This window comes from Dermacentor albipictus, chromosome 3, assembly GCF_038994185.2.
Source record: "Dermacentor albipictus isolate Rhodes 1998 colony chromosome 3, USDA_Dalb.pri_finalv2, whole genome shotgun sequence".
Classification (NCBI taxonomy): Eukaryota; Metazoa; Arthropoda; class Arachnida; order Ixodida; family Ixodidae; genus Dermacentor; species Dermacentor albipictus.
The window spans coordinates 146,046,933-146,068,292 of record NC_091823.1 but is presented as its reverse complement, the minus strand read 5'-3'; the positions used below and the strand labels follow the sequence as shown (position 1 = coordinate 146,068,292).

Genomic DNA, 21,360 nt, shown 5'->3' with positions numbered 1-21,360 from the left:
CAAGAAATGGTTTGCGTCTGAAATGTCGACAAGCTCATCTGTTTGATTTTATTCAATACGTAGCTGTACCATGTCGTAGTTAAGTTCGCATGCCGAAGGCCGTATATGTTCATCGCATGTGAACTGCGTCCGTTGCGGTTGCCTGCCCCTCTCCACCGTTGCCGGTTACTTACTGCAGCATATTTTTTAGTGACTTCTCTGGTGGGCACCCATAAACCTAAGAGACGAAGAAGAGAGCAAACTGGAAATAGCCACCAAGAGGGACAATATGCATGCCGGCTCTAGAAGACGAAACGTACGTAGAAAAAGAATAGCGAGTGAAGAACAGGAGAAAAAAGGAAGAAGTATAAATATCGTAAAATGAGAGGGATAGGTGAGGATATGAAGAATGCAAGCGTGAAACATGCATGCTCGTTACCAACTCATCAGGCGTGGCTCACGTGCGGCAAATGATTTGCATATGAGCACACTAATTGGAGCAAGATGGGAGGTTATAATCGGGATTCGATATTTGTCAGAGTGAAAAAAAATGATAGAATGGCTCTTCACGCTTAACCAATATATGCCTAGTGTCCTACATGTAGTACAGTTCTCCCGTTGGCAGCACCTAACATTTCTTGTTTAAAAGCTTGCATTTGGCAGCCGTTATCTAGGAGGTCATATCTCTTCTCTGTGCAAACTTTGGTAAGTGTGTGCTAAATTGTTTCTACGTAATGGGCCTCTGCAACATCGTGAATATTGGGACTTCGTGAAGGGCACGACCTCATGGTACAAACTTTACCCATAAGAATTGAAATGTAATTGATTGATTGTTGCCGAGAATGTGACTACATGTCCATATGGGACGAAATGTACGTGCGGCAGACTATCTATTCTCTTTAGTTACAATTTCGTGACTTGCAGCATTTGAACCAGCATTGACCTATATGCAGGACACTAGGCAGATTAGATGCGGTTTTGGGAACCTATAGTAATGGGGTATCAAACATCCTACCGCAGATAAACTAAAGCAACCGCGATATGTTTTCATCCTTTTAAGAGGGCAGATATTTTTTGATAAGGCTATTGCAAACGAAAACCGCCTGCCTACCAAAGGCTGAAGATAATTTTCAACCATTGACCCTTGTGATAAGGTGCACGCAGCACTCTCCCTTATTCCGCCTGGAAGTATGCCGTAGTAGTAACAGACAAGCCAAGCAGTAATGAATAGGCCACGGGCACGAACTATTCCCCGGACAGCACTCTCATGGGTAAAGAAGTAGGCACAGCTTAGAACCATGTGGCTACTTGTTTGTCACTGAAGCGCCAGTAAAATGTCAAAGTATGCAGAAAGTAGGCGCTACCATGACCTGAACGTGTTCTCTGAGCACCTAGTCCTGCAACACGCTAATGCATCAAGATGCATCTCTGTCTGCAATAGATACATTCACAGTTTTTTCGTAGACGAAGTGGTCACTTTTCTTGCAAATAACGCAAACTGCTATGGCCACCATTGTAACATATACTTGGAATGTGCATGAAATGTGCTTTAGGTGCTCTTTTTTGTGCGTGTTTCCTAAACTGCGCCAGTCTTAGTGAATATTGTTGAAGCAATTTTAAAATTCTGGGCACAAGGTTTTGGTTACTGAGTTGTGACTCTGTTGAAATCGTCTGTCACTGCAAATGCCACAGTGCTGCTGCAGTCACGTCTAACGCTCAGTGTGGGGAGCCAAAGCACGAGGTAATAAGAGATTGGATAGAAAGTTACTTAAATGTCGTGGTCAGGAATCGACGCCTTTCAGAATCAACCAGTATAATCTAACAAGGATGGAGTCTTGAGGCTTAACCAAACCATTGCAACATACTGCGCCGTTATAAGTGCAAGATGCAGTATTATTCGATACTTGCATGCCTTCTTCATGCGTATGAATGCCTACTAGCACTACCGCGTAGAAAGGGATGACGCTGACCTGCTCACATTTGAAGAGCACATTGAAGAGTCATAGCGTTCAGGGAGCCAAGAATATTTTCTGAAAACACCAAATTGATTGGCCCGATTGGACAAAATTGTGATTCTACACGACAGGCTAGCTATCTGTTGCCAGTGTCATAAGAAAACTACAGTGCGTTGTGAGAAATGTGACACCACAGATTGAAATGAATAGCCTAAGCACTTGCACTCTGATAAGGAGAGTGCTTGCCTAGTGGCCTACATGTTAGAAATGAGTCCCCGAAAGTTTTTCAACGAAGTTATTTAAGCAGAAATCACCCTCGAGCACTGGACGATTAACGCACGGCCGAGACACGCGCCACGCTGGCACGAAGCACACTTTGTTGGCCTTGAGTGCCGCCAACTCATATCGTGGCTTTGGCACGTAACGCCCCCTGGTTTAGTTACTTCTAATTAAGTGTAGCCAATATATATTATTTCAAAGGACGTTCTGAAACTTTATAATTATACTATTGAGAAGATCAGTTTAACAGTGGCGCTCAACTGTTGCGCGCTTCGTAAGGTGAAGCCATAGCTCTTCATATCTTACGTACCTCCCGAGCTTTTTCGTCCTTAGGAGCGCTTTACACTCACCATGGTTGAGTGGTCGCTTTGACATTGTGCTGCTAAGCACGAGGTTGCGGTTTCTAATTCTGGTGGCGGCAGCCATATTTCGATGTGAGCTAAATGCAACAATGCCCTTGTTTGGAGCATTGGCTGCACAGCGAAGAATCCCAGGCGGGCAAAATAAATTCGGAGTCCTCCAATACGACGTGTCCTGTAATCTTACCGGGGTTTTGGCATGTAAAACTTGAGAATTAAATCTTTAGCTTTACATACTTCTTTGATTTCTCATTGATTTAGATGCTGTGCTCTAATTTTATGAACTCTTCTTGAATAGGCAATATTTGCGTTCGAGAAGAAACGTGTGTGCTCAACGATTTCGTTCATTTTAGAGATATTTATTCGTAATGGCACATCTAATTGTAAGATTGCATTTATTAGTCATTTTCAGTCTCCCAACCCAGTTTATTCATGTTTTTCTGGAAAATTCCCTACAAATTTCGAACGTGCCTCTAGATATGGCAGTTCTTCAGGATACCTCACTTTTCATTTCTTATGTTACCTTAGAAACTACAGCATCCACTCACCATCGGCAAATCTCTTCTTCAACGCATCCAGTGATTTTCAACAAACCTTTTATAAAACCTCCCGACACTATATTCAATGCTGCCTGCTACAAACACTAAAATTTACCTGTTCCCAGTTCGGAAATTATGTTGCCATTGGAGTAGTGGTTCCGGCCTTAAAAAAAGTTGGCGTTCTATATGTGTCCATTCGAATACGAAAATTGGAGTTAGCACTGTGTTACAGCTTCCTCTTAAGTGGCAGTTTTAGTCTGGGTCTCCTATCTGAGCTGATAAGAATGGAGAAATTGTTTTTGCTCGCAACCATTTTCTTGTATTAGGAAGTATTTTAATGACTGGAAAATGTAGAGAGGTCGGCCGTATAATGGAGCATCTGGCCTGCTACTCTACGTAAGGGAAGGGGAAGAGGGGAAGAAAAAGGGTCACAATGAGGGATGATAATGGGAGGAACGAGGTGAAGGACACATTACACAACTTTATTATTATTATTTCTTGAAACCCCTAAAGGCCCTCACAACGAGGGTATTACATAGGGGGTGACAAAAATTCTACAAGCAACCCAGAGAAGCGTATTCAAGGAATAGGCAAAGAATTAAAGAAAAACAGAACAACAACACTCAATGAGACATAATGAAAAAAAACGCATCGTAGTAAACAAAACACAAAAAATTATATATATAAAAAATCAAACACATTGCGGTAATGGAACAAAACTAGAAAAAAAAGCTACTCATCACATTCATTTTTTAGAAGTTCATGAAACTTGGACGAATTCATTTCAGTTGCGATTGAAGCAGGCAGCTGGTTCCACTCAATAATTGTTTTGGATATGAATGATTTCGCAAAAGATGAAGTGCGGCAAATGATGCGTTTGATCTTGAAAGGATGGTCACGGCGTGGAAAGAGCGCCGATGGTGATTGAAAGAAATCGTCATGAAGCAACGGATGATGGTAAATTTTGTGAAAAAGTGTTAAGCGAGCAAGTTTGCGACGATGGGAAAGGTTATCAAGACCAGCACGAGCCTTTAACAATGTGACGCTAGTGAAACGTGAGTAATCTGAAAAAATGAAACGAGCAGCACGGTTCTGCAGGGATTCGATGTTATCTATGAGGTAGGTTTGATCCGGGTTCCATATGGCTCAAGCGTACTCGATTTTCTGACGGATTAGGGTGATATAAGCAAGTTTACGCACAAGCGCTGGAGCGTGTCGAAGGTTACGTTTTAAGAGGCCAAGAGAACGGTTAGCAGCTGCTAAAATCAGATCGATGTGATAGTTCCAGGTTAAGTCGGACTGAAGGTGAACCCCTAAATATTTGTAAGTAGAAGCTGTCTCAACTGTTACGTGATTAATAGTGTATGCAGTTGGGATGCGAGAAGAGTTTCTTGTAAAGGAGACCAGCTTTGTCTTAGAGTGGTTTAGCATCATTAGCCACGATGAACACCAAGTGTTAATTGAATCGAGGTCAGTTTGTAAAAATTGGTGGTCAGTTTCACATTTAATGGCTCGGTACACAACACAGTCGTCCGCGAACAATCTGATTTGGGAAGATACACAATTGGGTAGGTCATTAATAAATATTAGAAAGAGCAGGGGACCAAGCACGCTCCCCTGGGGTACACCGGATGTGACTTGAGCCATCGAAGAGTTAGAACCATTAACAGCTGTGAACTGAACGCGAGATGAGAGGAAGTCTTTAATCCATGATAAACCTGAGGGTGAACATTGAGATGCGATAACTTGAGTAGTAGTCTATGGTGGGGGATCCGATCAAATGCCTTAGAAAAATCGAGAAACAAAGCGTCGACTTGAAACCCGGCGTCTACTAAAGTAAATAAGTCGTTAGTAAATCCAGCAATCTGGGTGTCGCAAGAAAATCCCTTGCGAAAACCGTGCTGATATTTATATATGATGTTGTGATCTTCAAGATAATTAATGATATGGGTGTGTATGACATGTTCAAGGAGCTTTGAGAAGGTGCAAGTCAGTGAAATGGGTCTAAAGTTTAGGGGATCAGAGCGGCTGCCAGATTTGAAAATTGGGATTACTTTAGCTACTCGCCAGTCATGAGGGATGCAGCCAGATGATAAAGACTGAGAAAAAAGTAGACTGAGAAAAAAGTATCAAAGGCGTGTTAAATTCGAACAAGAAAATTATAATCTATTCTCTACATAAGCAGCGCTGTCTGTCCCTGTCTCGCCTCCTGTTATACTGCGTTGTTATTATTCAAGTTAAGGTTGTCAATGTCTTGATAAATTAAAAGTTCTTGAATATAAAGCAAAATTCATTATTTGTCCTTACAGGTCATTGCTAAGCATTTTTAGACATTTGTAACGAATTGTATTTGTTACAAGTTGTCGTAAGACATATTGGTCATTTTGTAGTCGTTAATAGTGATTACAAGTCATTTCAGTCACTATTAGTCATTACTGCTCACTACTAAGCATTTTTAGTCATTTGTAGTCAATCGTGATCCATTCCAAGCCGTCGTTAAACATGTTCGTCATGTAATAGTCATCAGTAGACATCACAGGTCACTGCAGTAATTATTAGTCATTACTCGGCATTACTAAGCATTTCTATTCATTTCTAATCAATTGTATTCATTACAATTCGTCGATGGACATATTGGTATTTTCGGAGTCTTTACTAGTCATTGATAAGCCATTGATAGTCAATGTTGGTCATTACTAGTATTATTAACCTCTACCAAAATCTATTATAACGTTATCATTCACTGTCATTCTCAATCGTTTTTAACTCTTTAATCTGTCTTTAAACTGTCTTCGTACGGCGTGATGACACTTCAGCGGACACCCCGGCAGTAAGGTCTGTTGACACACACTTCACCATGAGTTTAGAAACGCTTTCGCCTTACAATGCACGAAAGGAAACCAGATGGAAAAGGAGCTGGTGCTGACAAATTCGAACTGGAAGAAAGCCGAAGAGCGAATTCCTAAGCGTACAGCTGTACTACTATATGAAGTTGCCGTTAGGTTGATTAATCAACTATGATAAAAATGTAAGTGAGCTCTGTTGAAAGCAGCGGAAAAAAATTTTAGAAGACGTACGAATGCCCGACAATTGGCGACAAAGTGGAACGAATTCAAGCTATAAAGATAAGGGGGGAAAATAGAGAATTTGCTCATATAGACGCTGACCCCTACATTCGTAATATAACGGTTAGCAATGCAGGCTATCAAATCGAAGCTGCAAGCATGGGCAGATCATAATGGCATATTGGGAGAACTTCAGGATGGCTTCAGAGTCGGTAGGTGTTTGGATGACAACTTATTTGTCCTTATTCAGTGTATTGAAATATCCTGATACAAAGGAGGCCATTTTGTGTGGTTTTTTTAGACAATACAGTAGCATATGACAACGTAGGCGGGGACATTTTGTGGGATATTCTGTAAGGGGAAAGGGTGACGATTACATACAGATTTTGAAATATTTTACCTAGAAAGTACAGTTTGCGTTGAATGCGAGCGAGGAGAAAGTTGATATCAACAAGGGACTGAGGCAGGGGTGCGCTTTATCACCACTGCTATTTACGATGTACATGGCGTCGACGGAAAGGGCGCTAGAAAGAGGTAATACTGGGTTTAATCTCTTATAAAAACAGGTGGGTACAGTAGTAGAACAGCAACTTCCAGGTTTGCTTTAGGCGGGCAACATTGTGTTCATAGCTAAGAAGCAAAGTGAAGGCAGTGTTTGGCTAATATCTGTGGACAGCAAGGCGATAAGTTACGTCTTAAATATAGCGTTCAGAAATGTGGTGTTATGGTATTGAATAAAAACAACGAACATACAGTGACAATACAGCGCCAGGGAATGCCTTGCGGTACCGAATATAAATACGTTGTTATACACATAAAAGATGGCAATAGATATATAGAAACACAGAAAAAAATTCAATAACAGTTAAGGGGAAGAGAAATGCGGCCATACTGAAACACAGGGCTATGGGGATACAATAGGTACGAGGTATGCCGGAGTATGTGGAAAGGTGTAAGTGTTCCAGGACTTACATTTCGAAACGCGATTGCTTGCTTGAAGTCAGGGATAAAATCTGGACAACCAAAGAAAAGTGGGACGCCTCGCATTGGGCGCTCACTGTAAGACTACAAATGAAGTTGCAAAATTCAAACAGCGCTAGACGACAGGACCAGAAAGAGGAGGAGACAAACAGCGCTAGACGAAAGGATCTCTTTCTTGTCCTGTCGTCTAGCGCTGTTTGAATTTTATTGTTACCTTGGAACACCAACTCGCCCAATCCGCTGCCCTTCTATAAATAAAGCTGCCGAGGCTGAAATCGGCTGGACACGTTTTGAAGGGAGGGAAGCTCTAAGTAAAATTGATTGTCAAGAAGGACTGAGGAATATGGAACTAAATGGGCTGGGAGAGTGTTCAGATATTTGCACAGGAAAAACATTGATTCACGGTAGAGGAAAGTAACTAGGAAGCTTGCCAGCAATTACGAGACGGGTGGGGTGAGCAACAAAGAACGTCAAGCGAAAACTCAGAGAGGCTACGACAATCTCATGGGTGGCGGTAATGTAACATAAGCTTGCTACGAGTAACTACATGAGAGCAAGAAATGAAATCTGGAAAGAAGCAATTCATGTTAGCTCAAAGGGAGACTCATTACTTGTCAAATAGAGATCAAGTTGCCTTAGATCACGCAATTATAAGCCGAGATACAATGAAGAAGCATCTGCTTCCTGTGGTAGAGCTAGGGAAACAATGGAGCATGTTTTATTAGAATGTGAAGATATCTGCCCAGCGGTCTATTTAGGCACCACTGGCCTCCTTGAAGCCGTTGGGTTCAGCGAGAGCATGGGGAAAGCAAGCATGTACCCAGTAGATTAGTACGAGGCGTTTGGAAGATTGGTGGAAGAAAAGTAGGGAAAGGACAAATAATGGAGGTGTACAAAAACAAAGTTCCCAAATGTGGTTCGGAAAGGTGTGTGAAGGGAATACTTTGGGGTTACTTTTTCTTTCGTTTTTTTAACATAAGTGGGACATTAAGCTATATACTACCAAGAGCTTGGGGGTGCAACCTACGGCCACCATTCTAAAGGGGACGCTCAAAGGATATATCCTACTTGAATAGCCGGCGGACCACTCACGTGGCGATGCTTGTACAAGATTGGCGATTGGCGTACCGGTGGACTATATACTGAAAACCACTCGATGGTGTTCGGTCTGTATATGTTTGGGGCTGCGTATCGAGGAATGGAAAACGTGGTGCCGTTGCTCCGACCAAGCGTTCCGGCCTCGCGGTGCTACAAACCATCGACTCTGCCGACATAGGGTCACCCGGTGTGTTACTATTCCACCTTGCATTTCTATGCGTAATTTCTTGTAAGAAATTGTAAATACAAGTTTCATCTGACTGCTTCTATTCACCTTAAGTTTCCAGTCAACCTATCGCCGCTTTACTTAGAGGCAGTATTCTTCACTTGCGGATACCGTCTCTGGCAGTCCGTCTCGGACGCCCAAGTAGAAAAAGAATACTCTCTATTTTTGAGATGGAGGAAGAAGCTGTTCTCTTACTGTAGTGTAACCAACAAACTTTCTAACCTAAAATAGGCCAATTGAGCTCTCTTCAATATCGAGGTAGAATGTGGTATTGTTTCGTTAGGAAACGACAACGCTTCCATTAAACTCTGCATTTGTCGTTGTTGCCACTAGTAGAACGCAGATGTTTCAACTGTTGGATAATACAGATGCCTCTACTGAAGGCGGGGGTTTACATAATGTATTCTTTTCTTGTTGTTCTTGTCGCAGTTAAGACTTCAGCCACGGGAACAACGTAACCTCGATTCACTGATGTGCAACACCATGAAGCGGATCTCTTCGCTGAGCTGCTTTTGCCTGAGTGATTCAGATTTAACTAATACAGCGATAACAGTTGCGGTCTTCTCCGCTGTCACTCATCTGTTGCGGTCGCGACTCACCGAACTCTCTCTGGAGCACCTGCGACTGACCAATCTTTCCAAGGAAGCGTGTGCTTCGCTGAATGCTTTCATGACGGCAGTTTCGGAGACAAGCACACTCAAGTGGCTCAGAGTCGTCAATACGCTCTTCCCAAACGAGGTAACTTGCGCGCGTGCGTGCCTCTGTATGTGTGCCTGTGTGTGTGCGTGTGCGCTAAGAAATGTGACGCAGTTGATTAGTGATAGGGTAGCCCTGAAGTGAGTGCAGTTTTTAAATCTCTGCAAGCGGACGAATAGAGCTGCACAGAAATACTTCTTAAGCACCCTCTTTTATCCCTGCGATACGTGCTGTTATTGAAAGTGAAAATAATAAAATAAGCTCTTGCGTTTCATTTCCCACAGTCACAGAGTGCGCCTCAGTTGAGGGCTCCGGAATATTTTCGACATTTTGTGCGATAATGTTTTTGCAGCAAAGCTGTATTGGCCACCTCACAATGGGTCTGTCGTGTTCGCAGGCAAAAAACACGGGAGGCGCGCGCCGCTGGGGTTCTTGCAGCACCAGCAGATGGCGCTCGCCTCCATGGCGTTGACGGCGCCGGTCGTGCGGGGTAAATATAGAAGAACCAGAAGCATCGCCTTCGCGCATAGCGTTCGCCGCACGCGTTTCCCAGTAAAGATTGCGGCTGTATTCTTCGCGATCGCCGGGAAGCGGCAAGTGTAGCATACGAAGAAGGGAGCGATGTAACTACACCTTCATGCTTAAAAGAACCCGCCTAGGAATTGATTTGTGTTGGGACGGTGCCACGGGCAAGGCCGCGTATAGTGAGTACTTCCGATGTCCAGCGTGCATACGAAGCGCGGTGAAAGTGCGGCTGAGTGCATTTCTAATCAGTCTGGTCCACTCTTTGTTGGTGCACGAAGTAGCGGCGCAAGCCAAGTCGCGAGCCGTTGAACCGTTACAGCCTAACAATTAGGTAACGTGCATGTGAATGTCGCCGTGTGACTAATATGAGACTACGTGTCAATGGGTAATCGTTCTAGTTATTCACAGCTATACTGTCGAACCACCTTAACAGCGTGGATTGGAAACATTTTTTTTTCTTAGTGTATCAAGTGTCCCTATACGAGGGGATTTATATTCCTTCCGCCTGCACACGTGGGCATACAGTCGGGGATGAAACCAGACCGCGGACGAGGGAGAGCGTTACGGCCTCTGATCACAACGCTTTTCAGGAAAATTTACAGACACCACGCCAGATGGTCATAAATTTATCCAGTGCACCCTACCACATCGGTAAAGATATGATTGCGGTGTGCGCAGGTAGTGTACTAATTTATGATAAATTTTTGGTCGATGTGTAACTTCTTCGGTAAAGACCGAGAAAGCTAGCAAACTTCAGAAAGTCCTCCTTCTTGTAACGCTTGTAACTAATTCGCCGGGTGTCGCACTAAACAAGTTGGAAAGCGCTAACTTTTTCTCCTTTCAATAAGTTCAAGGAATCCTAAAACTCCTTGTCATAACTAGACACCGGTTCCTTAGGCACTTAATATCGCCGTTTTTAGTCGCCTTTAACAGGCAGTATAGTTGCTATTTACGCATAATTACTATAAACCGATAATTAGCCGTGTATAGGCTAAAATAACTTCTCCTGTCCATCTGAGGATAACCTTTGATTTTGCGAGAAGTAAAACCCATTAAATGCATGTTTGGCGAAATTCATTTTATTTTCTCAATACAATAAAAGGAGGTTGTAAGATTTATCTGAAATCTAGTGTGCCTAGACATACAACCACGGGAGAAGTTGTGAAACCAGTCACAAACAAGCACCACCTCAAGATCTTCGTGTTTCAAGTTGTGCCTATTTTTGCTGGGTATCAGTTTGTGCGGGCAAACAACGCTCAACATCCACCGAAGTTACCGGCACATACTTCTCGTTCGGTACGTTTGATGATCTATTGCCCTATGGAATTGCAAAATGTTCGCTGGTCAAAACCTGCAACAGTTCTTTCAATACCTAACAGCTGATACTTTTGTACCACGTAGTTTGAAGCTTCTAAATAGCTTGAAAAACAGCAGGTTCATTAGGGATGCCAACGAACCTTTTCTTAAACTTCCATGTTAGCCCCATACTAGTGGTCAGAGTCGCAACTAGGCATTCAAGTTTCCAGATGACGTCAGCTGAAGATATCAATTCAGCCCACAAGTAGGTTAAGAGACCTCCGAGTGTATCTTCGCGTATAGCAGTTTCAGCCCTTCTCACAGAAGTGCACTAGCCAGCCCCAAATCTGTTAATAAGAGCCTTAACACCGGCAAAGCATTCGCGGTAACAATCGGCTGCCTTCAGTCCAGTTCCCCAGTGAGTTATAACATTCTATACAAGGCAAGGCTAGCACAAAACTCTTAGACATTTGTAGCCCCTGAAAATCGAATGTAGGCAGTAACATCGAACTAGTCATTCAAATACCCGATAATGACGCCAATAAAATGTTTCTAGACATAGTAAGTGTTTATATGTTAAATAGGCGCGATAAGGAGGTAAGAAATAAATGAGAATTCTGCCTGAAGTTCTGGTTCCTAGTTATACGTGATCAAAATGAATAACAGCTCTATGAAAACAATAAGCTCTAGGAAAAAAGGATCAGCTACACGATCGGAGATCATTGTTCCAAAAGTGCGTTCAGTTTGCGTTCACTTTCACCTCACGCGATTGGCCTAGGCCGCGCTGAGTCGGCGGCTAACGACTCGGCGCAGCCTATATGCGTGAGCTGAAACTGAACGTGCGTTTTGAAGAATGATCTCCGATCGCACCCCAGGTCAACACATTCTAAAGCCCTGTTCACACTTAGAGATTTTCTGGAGCTGATCTGGTCGGCGACAGGAAAACCTGCTTTGCGCCACGCAAAATGTTCCCGTCTTACCATTAGGTCCGGGAACGATTTCTGTAACCGAAAAAAAAAACGCTGCGCTTGTTTCAAGCCATGGAACACAATACGCATCTTTTTTTCGGACAGTGAACCGTATTAATTCGGGGGGGCGCATTTCTACAGGGTTGATCACGGCGCGTTTTGTGGCTTAACACGTTCTGTAATGCCTAGTAAAATTTCTGCTAGCTGTTTAAGGTTCATCCTCGTGACTCAGGCATGCATCTGTCTCCAAATTCTCCAGCGGCCATCTCCTTGTGCTGCGTAATTTTGGCCTTGCTTGCTCATGTTTCCCGTTTCCCGAAGCGTGTGGGGTTTGTATAATTTTTCTGCGAGCCTGTGACCGCATGCGCCTACGTAACATAAGGTCTACGTTTGTTGTTTATGCAGTGTATCTAATCTTTTTCGGTTACTTGTGCACATATGCGAAATACTTTTGCACTAGCCGTGAATTCGGAACAAACCTGCGAGAAGAGAGTAGCGAACTTCAGTCCATGCAGAGCCCCTCTCTTGAGAGCTAGTGAATCGCGACAGACATTTCTTCACGCACGACGACAACTTTGTTGAGAACGTGACCATTTCGTCATCGTTAAGATACCGCCAACTCGCGTGATGGAAAGCTCTCCAGTTTGAACGCGCTTGCATGGGCAACTTCGTTGGAGGTAAGTACTATGCACACCAGGCATATTCGTTGATTACTCTAAAACATTTGATTCAATTAACCACCAGTCTCTACTTGCGAAACTGCAATATTATGGCTTTAGAGGCACTTTCTTAACACTTCTCACGTCCTATTTTCATCATCGTCGGCAGCAAACCAGTGTTAACGGTTTTCTATCTAAAGTAAAACCAATTCGTGCTGGTGTGCCTCAAGGCAGTATGTTAGGCCCAGAACTCTTCAACATATATGTGAACGATATAGTAAACATAGACAGTAAAACAAAATTTATTATATACGCAGAAGATACAAGTATTTTCTTAACAGGGTGTGATCCGTCTAGCCTCATAGAAAAAGGCAACGTGGTGTTAAGTAAACTTCATGCTTGGAGTGTCGTTAACTCATTAAACTTAAACGCTGCAAAGACTAAAGCAGTTTTATTTCGCCCTCAGCACAAAGCACTCAATATAACCAGCAGTCTAAAAACTGGGTCATCAAATATACCAATATCACGCGAAGCTAAGTCTTCGCGCCGTTTTTGAACAACACATGACGTGGACAGTTCAAGTAAATGAAACATTAAATAGACTTTCAAAAACTATATGGGTTTTGTGCAAATATCGCCACATCTTGCCTTAGAATATAAAATTGTTAATTTACAAATCCCTGTTTTTGTCGAAATTATCATACTGCTATTCAGTCTGGGGCACGACAACACAAACAAACACTCAGAAACTGCATAAACTCCAAAAGAAAGCCCTTCGCAACATCGGTAATGCTGCATACGACACACACACGGAACCAATCTTTAAGGCCCTTAATCTATTAGCAGTAAATGAGCTTTGCCCTACAATGTTACATAAACGCTACAAATTGGAAGTGAAAAATAACAATTCATTTCTTACTGAATTGTCCGGACTACACCGGCTTGAGCATGCCCGTACACTGAGAATGCGTGATCTTTGGAAGGTGCCTAGAACACGTACAAAGTACGGCTCTCAGATGCTAAAATACCAGTTACCTGCGCTCCTCAACAATTCAGAGTTTCAAATATAACACAATGCCACACCTAATTGTCTTCTTTCCCTTACTGTGACGTTCAAATTATCGGTGCTTTTTTGCTTTCGCAATAGAGTGTGTAGTCTCATGCAGTATTCATGTACTCATGTGACCCTGTCGTGTGTTCAAGCGTATTTCTTTTTATTTATTTATTTATACATGTACCTGCAGCGCCACAAGGTCATTATTGCAGGGGGGGGGGACAAATTGAAGAAAAGTGAACATGTGACAAAAACTTGATACAGCAGAGCACAGGTGGTAAAAGTAACAAAATACGTAACATAGATGAGTCATCTCGATTGCAAAACGGTCTTGTGAAATGCGGTGCAAATTTGCAAGACAGAAATGGAAAGGGTACACTATCGCATGAAGTTCAATGCTAGCCAAATGATATAATGAAAACGGGATAATATACTACGACAGACTGCGTGACAATAAAGACAGAAACTCTGAACACGTTTTACATTCACCAATGTTCCTGGGAAGCCTATTCCAGTGTGCGGAAACATGCGGAAAAAATGAATTACTGTAGACATCAGTACGACAGCGCATTTCAAGGACTTTCAGCTCGTGATCACATCGTTTAGAGATGAAGTGGGGAGGGAAAATGTACAAGTTCTTGTTTATTCCTGTGAGATCAAAGTAGATTCGGAAAAAAAGTTCTAATTTTGCAGTTAATCGGCGGTGTGCTAGTGTTTTTCAACCAAGGTCCTCTTTAAGCAATGTAATACTGCTACGGAAATTATAATTACCAGAAACAAATCTTGCAGCGCGGTTTTGGACGCGTTCGAGCTTTTCTATAAGTTTAGAGCTTTGAGGGTCCCATACCTGGCAAGCGTATTCGAGTACCGGACGAACATTTGTTATGTAAAGCTGTTCTTTTACTTTCTGGGGGGCGTTATAAAAATTACGTCTAACAAGGTTTAGTATACGAGATGATTTTAAGGTTAAATATTCAATATGTCTGTTCCATGTTAAATTTTCTGAAAAATAGACCCCGAGGTATTTGTAGTGTTCGACCTTTTCAAAAAGTAGTCCGTCCAATTTATACACTGATCTCACAGGAAAGCGTTTACGGGTGAATGACACAAGTTGGCATTTAGCATTGTTCAAAGACATGCCCCACTTAATGCACCAAGCATGAATTTTGTTCAGATCATTCTGCAAACTACTAACATCACAAACATTTTCTACATTCTTGTATATGGCACAATCATCAGCATATAACCTCACTTTGCATTCTAGATTGTGCACAATGTCATTTATAGAGACTAAAAATAACAAAGGCCCCAAAACAGACCCTTGGGGCACGCCAGAGGTTACAGTGACAGGTGTTGGTTTAGTGCCGTTTATTAAAACATGCTGTGTTCGTCCAGACAGGTAATTTCCAATCCAATGTACTATTGCAGGGTGTATACCGAGACAAGATAATTTATGTAAAAGCAATGCATGAGAAACGGTGTCGAAAGCTTTCCGGAAATCTAAAAATATACAGTCTACCTGAAATCCAAGGTCAAAAGAGTAAAAGAGATCGTGAGCGAACTCTACCAGTTGAGTCGTACATGACAAGCCGGGCCTAAATCCATGTCGAAAATCCGAAAAAAAATTATTGCTTTGAAGGTGTTTCATCACAGCACTGTATATGATGTGTTCTATTGTTTTGCAACATACACATGTTAGAGAAATAGGCCTGTAGTTTTCTAGTACATTTTTGGGACCGTTTTTATGTATGGGAACGACGTGGGCTACCTTCCACTCTGCAGGTAATGAAATGGTATTTAATGATTTATTAAACAGAGCGACTAAAAAATGCGCAATTTCTTGAGAGCAGGATTTCAATACCTGCGACGGAGTACCATCGGGACCGCCAGCTGATTTGTTGTTCAGATTGGAAATAAGTTTCAGAACACCGTTATATGTGACAGTGACCATAGGCATATTCTCATAGACTATTTCTTGTATTTCAGGCGGTTCACCAGTGTATGTCTCAGAAAAAAACACTTTTAAAATTGGAATTCAGACAGCAAGCCTTCTCATAATCATCAAGCACTGTTTTCTGGCCAACTGATAAAATGGGGACAGTTGTGTCCACTTTACCATTTATTTTAACAAATTTCCAAAATTCTTTAGGATTATCCCTTAACTTTGCGTCAAGCGATGAAATATAACTTTGTTTATTCACCTTTATTTCTTGCTTAATATTGTAGTTCACATGACGCATTTCATGGAAAACAGATTGATTGCGAGTCTTCAAATACGAAGCATACAGGCGGCGTTTTTTGTTAATTAGCGAGCGAATTTTCTTATCTACCCACGGTTTATCTTTCCGGCGTCTAGTTGTCAAAAGTTTGGAAGGTATGTATTGTTCAATTAAAGCCTTTAATTTATCTCTAAAAAGAATCCAAGCTTCATCTATGTCGACTGTCTGGCTGACCTCATAAAAAATAGGGAAGAAATTTGAAAGCTCTCGTGATAAAGAGACGTAATCACCTCGGTCGTAGAAAAAAACCTTTCTAGAATATTTATGGGTTGGTCTAACTGAAGCGGCACTAGACGTGGCAACAACGCAATCGTGATCACTGATACCAGGGATGACAGCTACATTTTGGATCAGCGACTCAGAGCTAGCAAAAAACAAATCTAAAGTGCTGGCAGAAAAATGGTCTCTTCGTGTGCATTCGGAGACAAATTGGGTTAGGTCATTAGTTATAATGAACTCTGAAAAGGCAAGAGATAGGGCAGTCGAGTCTGAGAACACAGGTTTCCCTTCTTCCCAGTCAACAGCAGGCATGTTAAAGTCGCCCCCAAGTATATACTCAGTATTTACGGTAGTTAAAAAGTTTGATAGCTCGGTAAATGATTCCGGATTACAAGAACTAGGAGACCGCTAAAAAGACCCAACAGCAAGGTAATTGCCATTGCTCATTCTAACCCTGCACCATATGGATTCAGAGTGATTGAAAGAAGTAGGGAGTTCAGTACTGTGAAGGCACTCATTAATGAGAAGAAAAACGCCGCCACCATGTGTGTTTCTGTCACACCGGTAAACATCATAACCACACGGAAATACCTCGTTATTGGCGATGGATTCATGAAGCCAGGATTCAGTGCCGATCACTGTGTGGTTGAACAGCGGAAAGTAAAGCTGCAAACTCATCGGCCTTATTTTTCAAGCTTCGGCAGTTAACAAACAGAAGATTAAGTGTAAGATAACAAGAAGTGTTATGTTCCGCGCCAGTACGCAAGGTTTCAGGGTCTGCACGGTGCTTGACCTTTAGCTATCTTATTTCGGTTACCACCTTTTTTCCACTATCATAGCCAAATATTTTGTTGCCCATGTGCAGTTTATCGAAACGTAGTTTAAATGAGAGGTTTGCGGCTAAAGCATATTCAACCAGTTTTGATCGTGCATATCTGATAGCAGGACTGAAATCCTCTCGAATTGCGTATTCCTTATCTTATTTTATCATTTGTTTCTACACAATGATTTGTTGCTATGCATCTTTTACTAGTATTTATGACAATGGCAGCTGATTTAGGACCGTAAATGCACACACACCTGACTTCTGTACACTGTTCGGTTTATTTATGTAGGCGTGGTGTATTTGTTATGCGCCTTGTCTGCCAATATTCGGGGGTGCGGACCTCGTCAAGCCTGATGAATGGCTTTTTGTCTGTGCCCACCAAGTGTCTTTGATACTGAAAAAATTGATTGATTGATTGATTGATTGATTGATTGATTGATTGATTGATTGATTGACTGAATAGTAGACCATCTTAATCTTGCACTTACGCATCTCTTAGTGGAACTCACACCTCGCCATTGGTGTTCTTTGGGTTGAGCGGGCGAACATATTTCCCTGACACGATAAGCGGGCGAAGAGGAAACGCAGCGCGCGTCATCTGGCGAGGCGTAACCCCCCAGCGAACTGCGCACGAAGCGCACATTACAGTGCTGACGTCACAGCATGTAAAGAGCGCGCGCGCGCAGCTGTTGCGAGCAAGCAGTTGAGCGCCGCGAGAGAGGAGACAGTGACGTCACATCCACTATGCTAGGCAGATGTTCAGTCTGTGCGAAGCAACACTTTTCCATTAATTAGCCGGTTATATATCAGGTCACCTTCTTATGTGCGACTTCATCAGTGACGCCATTACTTCCGCTTTCTACTTTCGTGTTTCCAGGAATTTCGCCAAAGTCGTGCTCACGTGGCGGGTCTCTAAAATCTACGATTCTGTGTGCGGTAATCAGTAATTTCTAATTCTATTAATTCTAGACACTTCGGTAACTCAACTTGTAACTAAACCTGTGATCTGATATCAAACCTACAATGAAACCCGCGAATATTGTACTGTCTCATTTTATTGCTTCTTTTCTCATTTTATTTTTAATTTTGCCTTCGGTCGTCTGAGGAGGTGAACCAGAAGCCCTGCGCGAGAACTAAGAGTGTCGCTCGATGCTCGTACCACTAAAAAGTTTAAGAGGAACCAAAATAACTGATAGAATTAAACCACGTCTACTGCAAGACACATTTGCAGCAGATAAGACGCGCACGAAAGACACATGCGTGACAAGGCTTGCAAATACTAACTAAAATCAATTGCGAACTAGTCCAAGAAGCAGCGTTCTTTGAAACCCACATAGCCGATGGCGGTAAATGTCGAGAAGGCGGAGTAATGCAGGGTCGTAACCATGAGTAAACAAGGAAATTCAATCTGAATGAATTACAGAGATTGAATTTGAGACTCGATTTTGTAATCTTGAGACGACGAGATCGAATGCGCGTCAGGTCATTGTTGTTGGACAATAAAACCGAGGCACGGTTCTGTACGTAATATTATTTGTGGACTGAACATTTATTCATCAAAAAGTAATGTACAGCACGAAGGACAAGGACTGCGAGAGACGACGTACACAGCGGTGCTTCCAACAATATTTTGTTGCGTTACCCCATTGTGTGTATATGTACTAGAGGCAGCATGCGCAAAAAATGAAACGCCGTCATAAGGGGTGTTTTAACAGCGAGTGACTGTACTAAAAGCATGGTCACTTGAAAAAAACATTGCGGTTTCTATCTGTTTAGATACGCGACTTCACTAGGGGTCAGCGCAATAGAGGGAGCACTAACGCACATACTACCGAGTTTTCTGAAGATATTGACACGTGTACTTGTTTGTCATTATCGGGCGACGCATTTCACCGCCTAACAAATGTTATCGCACACCGCAGGATGCCCCTGCATGTATCGGAAGTTTCTGGAATATTATCAATGCTTCCATCCAATGTCTGTGACCGAACCTTGTGAAATCTGAGTGCATGTGTGCGCGGCGCGAATGATGTAGAACTTTGTGAAAGGCACGCAGGTCCCAGCGATTACTTTGGAACGTTCGATGACTGATGTATAAAAGCCGACGCACTTGACCCGCTGATCTGATTTTCAACGATCGCCGCTGTCGCCGTTCTTTGAGTGTAGCCTGTTTTTAAGGGCACAAGTTCACTCAATAGAATGCTACTTTCGTTTTTCTCAGTTTGGCTGCTTTCTTCACCGCCACTACCACGTCACATCTGGTGGAGGTGCTTGTGCGTTCATGTACCGAACGCCCCCGCAAAGCCGCGATCCAAGCCCGAAGCCCGAGGACAACACCATGATCGCCCAAGACCAGCGTGCTAGCCGCAGACTGCAAGGAGTGCCCCCAAAGCACGGATAAATGCCTGAGACGACAAAGATCGTGCCCAAGACAACCCCAATGTCTGCCCCAGTGTCCCTCGTTATCCTGCAACAACCTCGGGACCCATCGACCTTCCATGGAGCAGCTACTGACGACCCGGAATCCTCGCTGGAGACCTACGAACAAATCACGACAACAATAATACCTTCAACAACTCGGACTCCGACGACAAGCTGCGGCATGTATTCTTCGCCTTAGAAGACGCCACCAGAACATGGTTTGAGAACCGGGAGTCGACCATGAAAATGTGGGACCTGTTCGGTAGTGGCTTCCTGCGCACCTTTACGAGCGTCGTGCGCAAGGAAAGGGCCAAAGCTATGCTGGACGCCCGAGTGCAGCTACCTAGCGAGAATGTTGCCATCTTTACGGAAGAATTGAGCCATCTGTTCCGCCACACCAACCCGGATATGCCCTAGGAGAAGAAAGTCCACCTACTCATGCGTGGTGTGAAGGAATAACTTTTCGGCGCAATGATTCGAAGCCCACCGAAGACCGTAGAAGAGTTCATTCGCGAGGCCTCCAGCATCGAGAATACACTGGCAATGCGGAACCGGCAATTCGACCGCCGTACGAACTCTACCAACTACGCAGGAATTCAATCACTGGCTACGGACGATCTGCGCGAGACCCTCAGGGCCATTGTGTGCTATGAACTGCACAAGGTCTTGCCTTAGTCGCAGTCTCAAGTGGCCTCGAGCACCGACATCGTGAAAGAACAGGTGCAGCCACAACTTGGAGTTCCTCAGCTCCAACCACAATTACCGCAGCCCCAGCCAGAAGTGATGACATACGCCGTCATCGCACTAGCCCAGCCCGGGGCCGTTCTGCGAGCCCATATCCGGAAAACTAAAAGCAGCAACCGATGGAGGTGCGGTTGCTCTTCGTCCAACTAACGAAGATCCTCCGCCGCCGACGAAGACGCCGACGAAACTAACTCGACAACACAACGACACGCCGCCATCCCGATGAAGTCTGGAAGCAAAGAATACGCCGACGAAAGACGAGGTGATGACGCCACGTACCAGCCACCGGTCAAAGAGACGCAGCCGTGATCCGACGCCAAGACCTAACTGTAACGCAAGACAAAGAACCACACACCTCGACCTGCTTCTCGACGGCCACGCAGTCACCACCTTAGTAGACGCAGGAGCTAATTACTCCGTGATGAGTAGACCCATCGCCGCCCAGCTGGAGAAAGTTAAGACTGTATGAGAAGGCCCTCAAATTCGGACCGCTGGAGGACACCTCATCACGCCGACTGGAATACGCACGGCAAGAATTACCGTTCATGACCGGACATACCCTACCACCTTTGTTATCCTCCAACAGCGTTCACGAGACGTCATTCTCGACATAGACTTCCTGAACCACCTCGGCGCAATCATCGACCTGAAGTCGAAGTCAGTAACGCTGTCCAAAGAGCGACCGATACCGCTGGAGAGCTCTCGTAGCCACCACGCCTTAAGCGTGCTTGAAAGTCAAGTCAGTATCCCGCCCCGCTCTAGCCTTGTCATTTCCATTGGCACCAAAACACCTGCCGACGTAGAAGGCGTCATTGAGGGTGTCCAACGTCTATTGCTAGACCGTGAAATTTGCGGCGCAAGAGGGATCGCTCGACTGCACGGAGGAAAAACTAAAGTGTTGCTGACAAACTTCAGCAAGGAGTTAAAGCACATCAACAAGGGCACTACGATCGCGCACATCGAGGAAATTCTGGAAACCAGTAATCAGTTTGTCCTCTAGAATTCTGCCGCGTCTACCCTGACGACCATAGTTCCCGAACCAGACTTCGACATAAATCCGTCTCCCCATGATTAAGCAGCAACAGCCCAGAAGTCTGCTCCGACAATACAAATGCTACTTTTCAACGTCATCGATGATTCGACAAACACCAGTCGCAAAGCTTCGCATAATTACCGGAGAGTGCGCTCGACC

General features: G+C 43.6%; 1 protein-coding gene across 4 annotated transcripts in view; it reads left to right on the top strand.

The window, feature by feature from the left end:
• Positions 1 to 21,360, top strand: part of LOC135896665 (NLR family CARD domain-containing protein 3-like) — a 117,613-nt gene that overhangs the window by 41,798 nt on the left and 54,455 nt on the right. For 3 of the 4 annotated variants that reach the window (XM_070536133.1, XM_070536134.1, XM_070536132.1), the window contains exon 3: positions 8,911 to 9,219. The exons of the other annotated variant lie outside the window; for it this stretch is intronic. In XM_070536133.1, the coding sequence (XP_070392234.1) occupies positions 8,911 to 9,219 (309 nt within the window). The remainder of the gene's footprint in view (positions 1 to 8,910; positions 9,220 to 21,360) is intronic. 4 annotated transcript variants of the gene reach the window in all.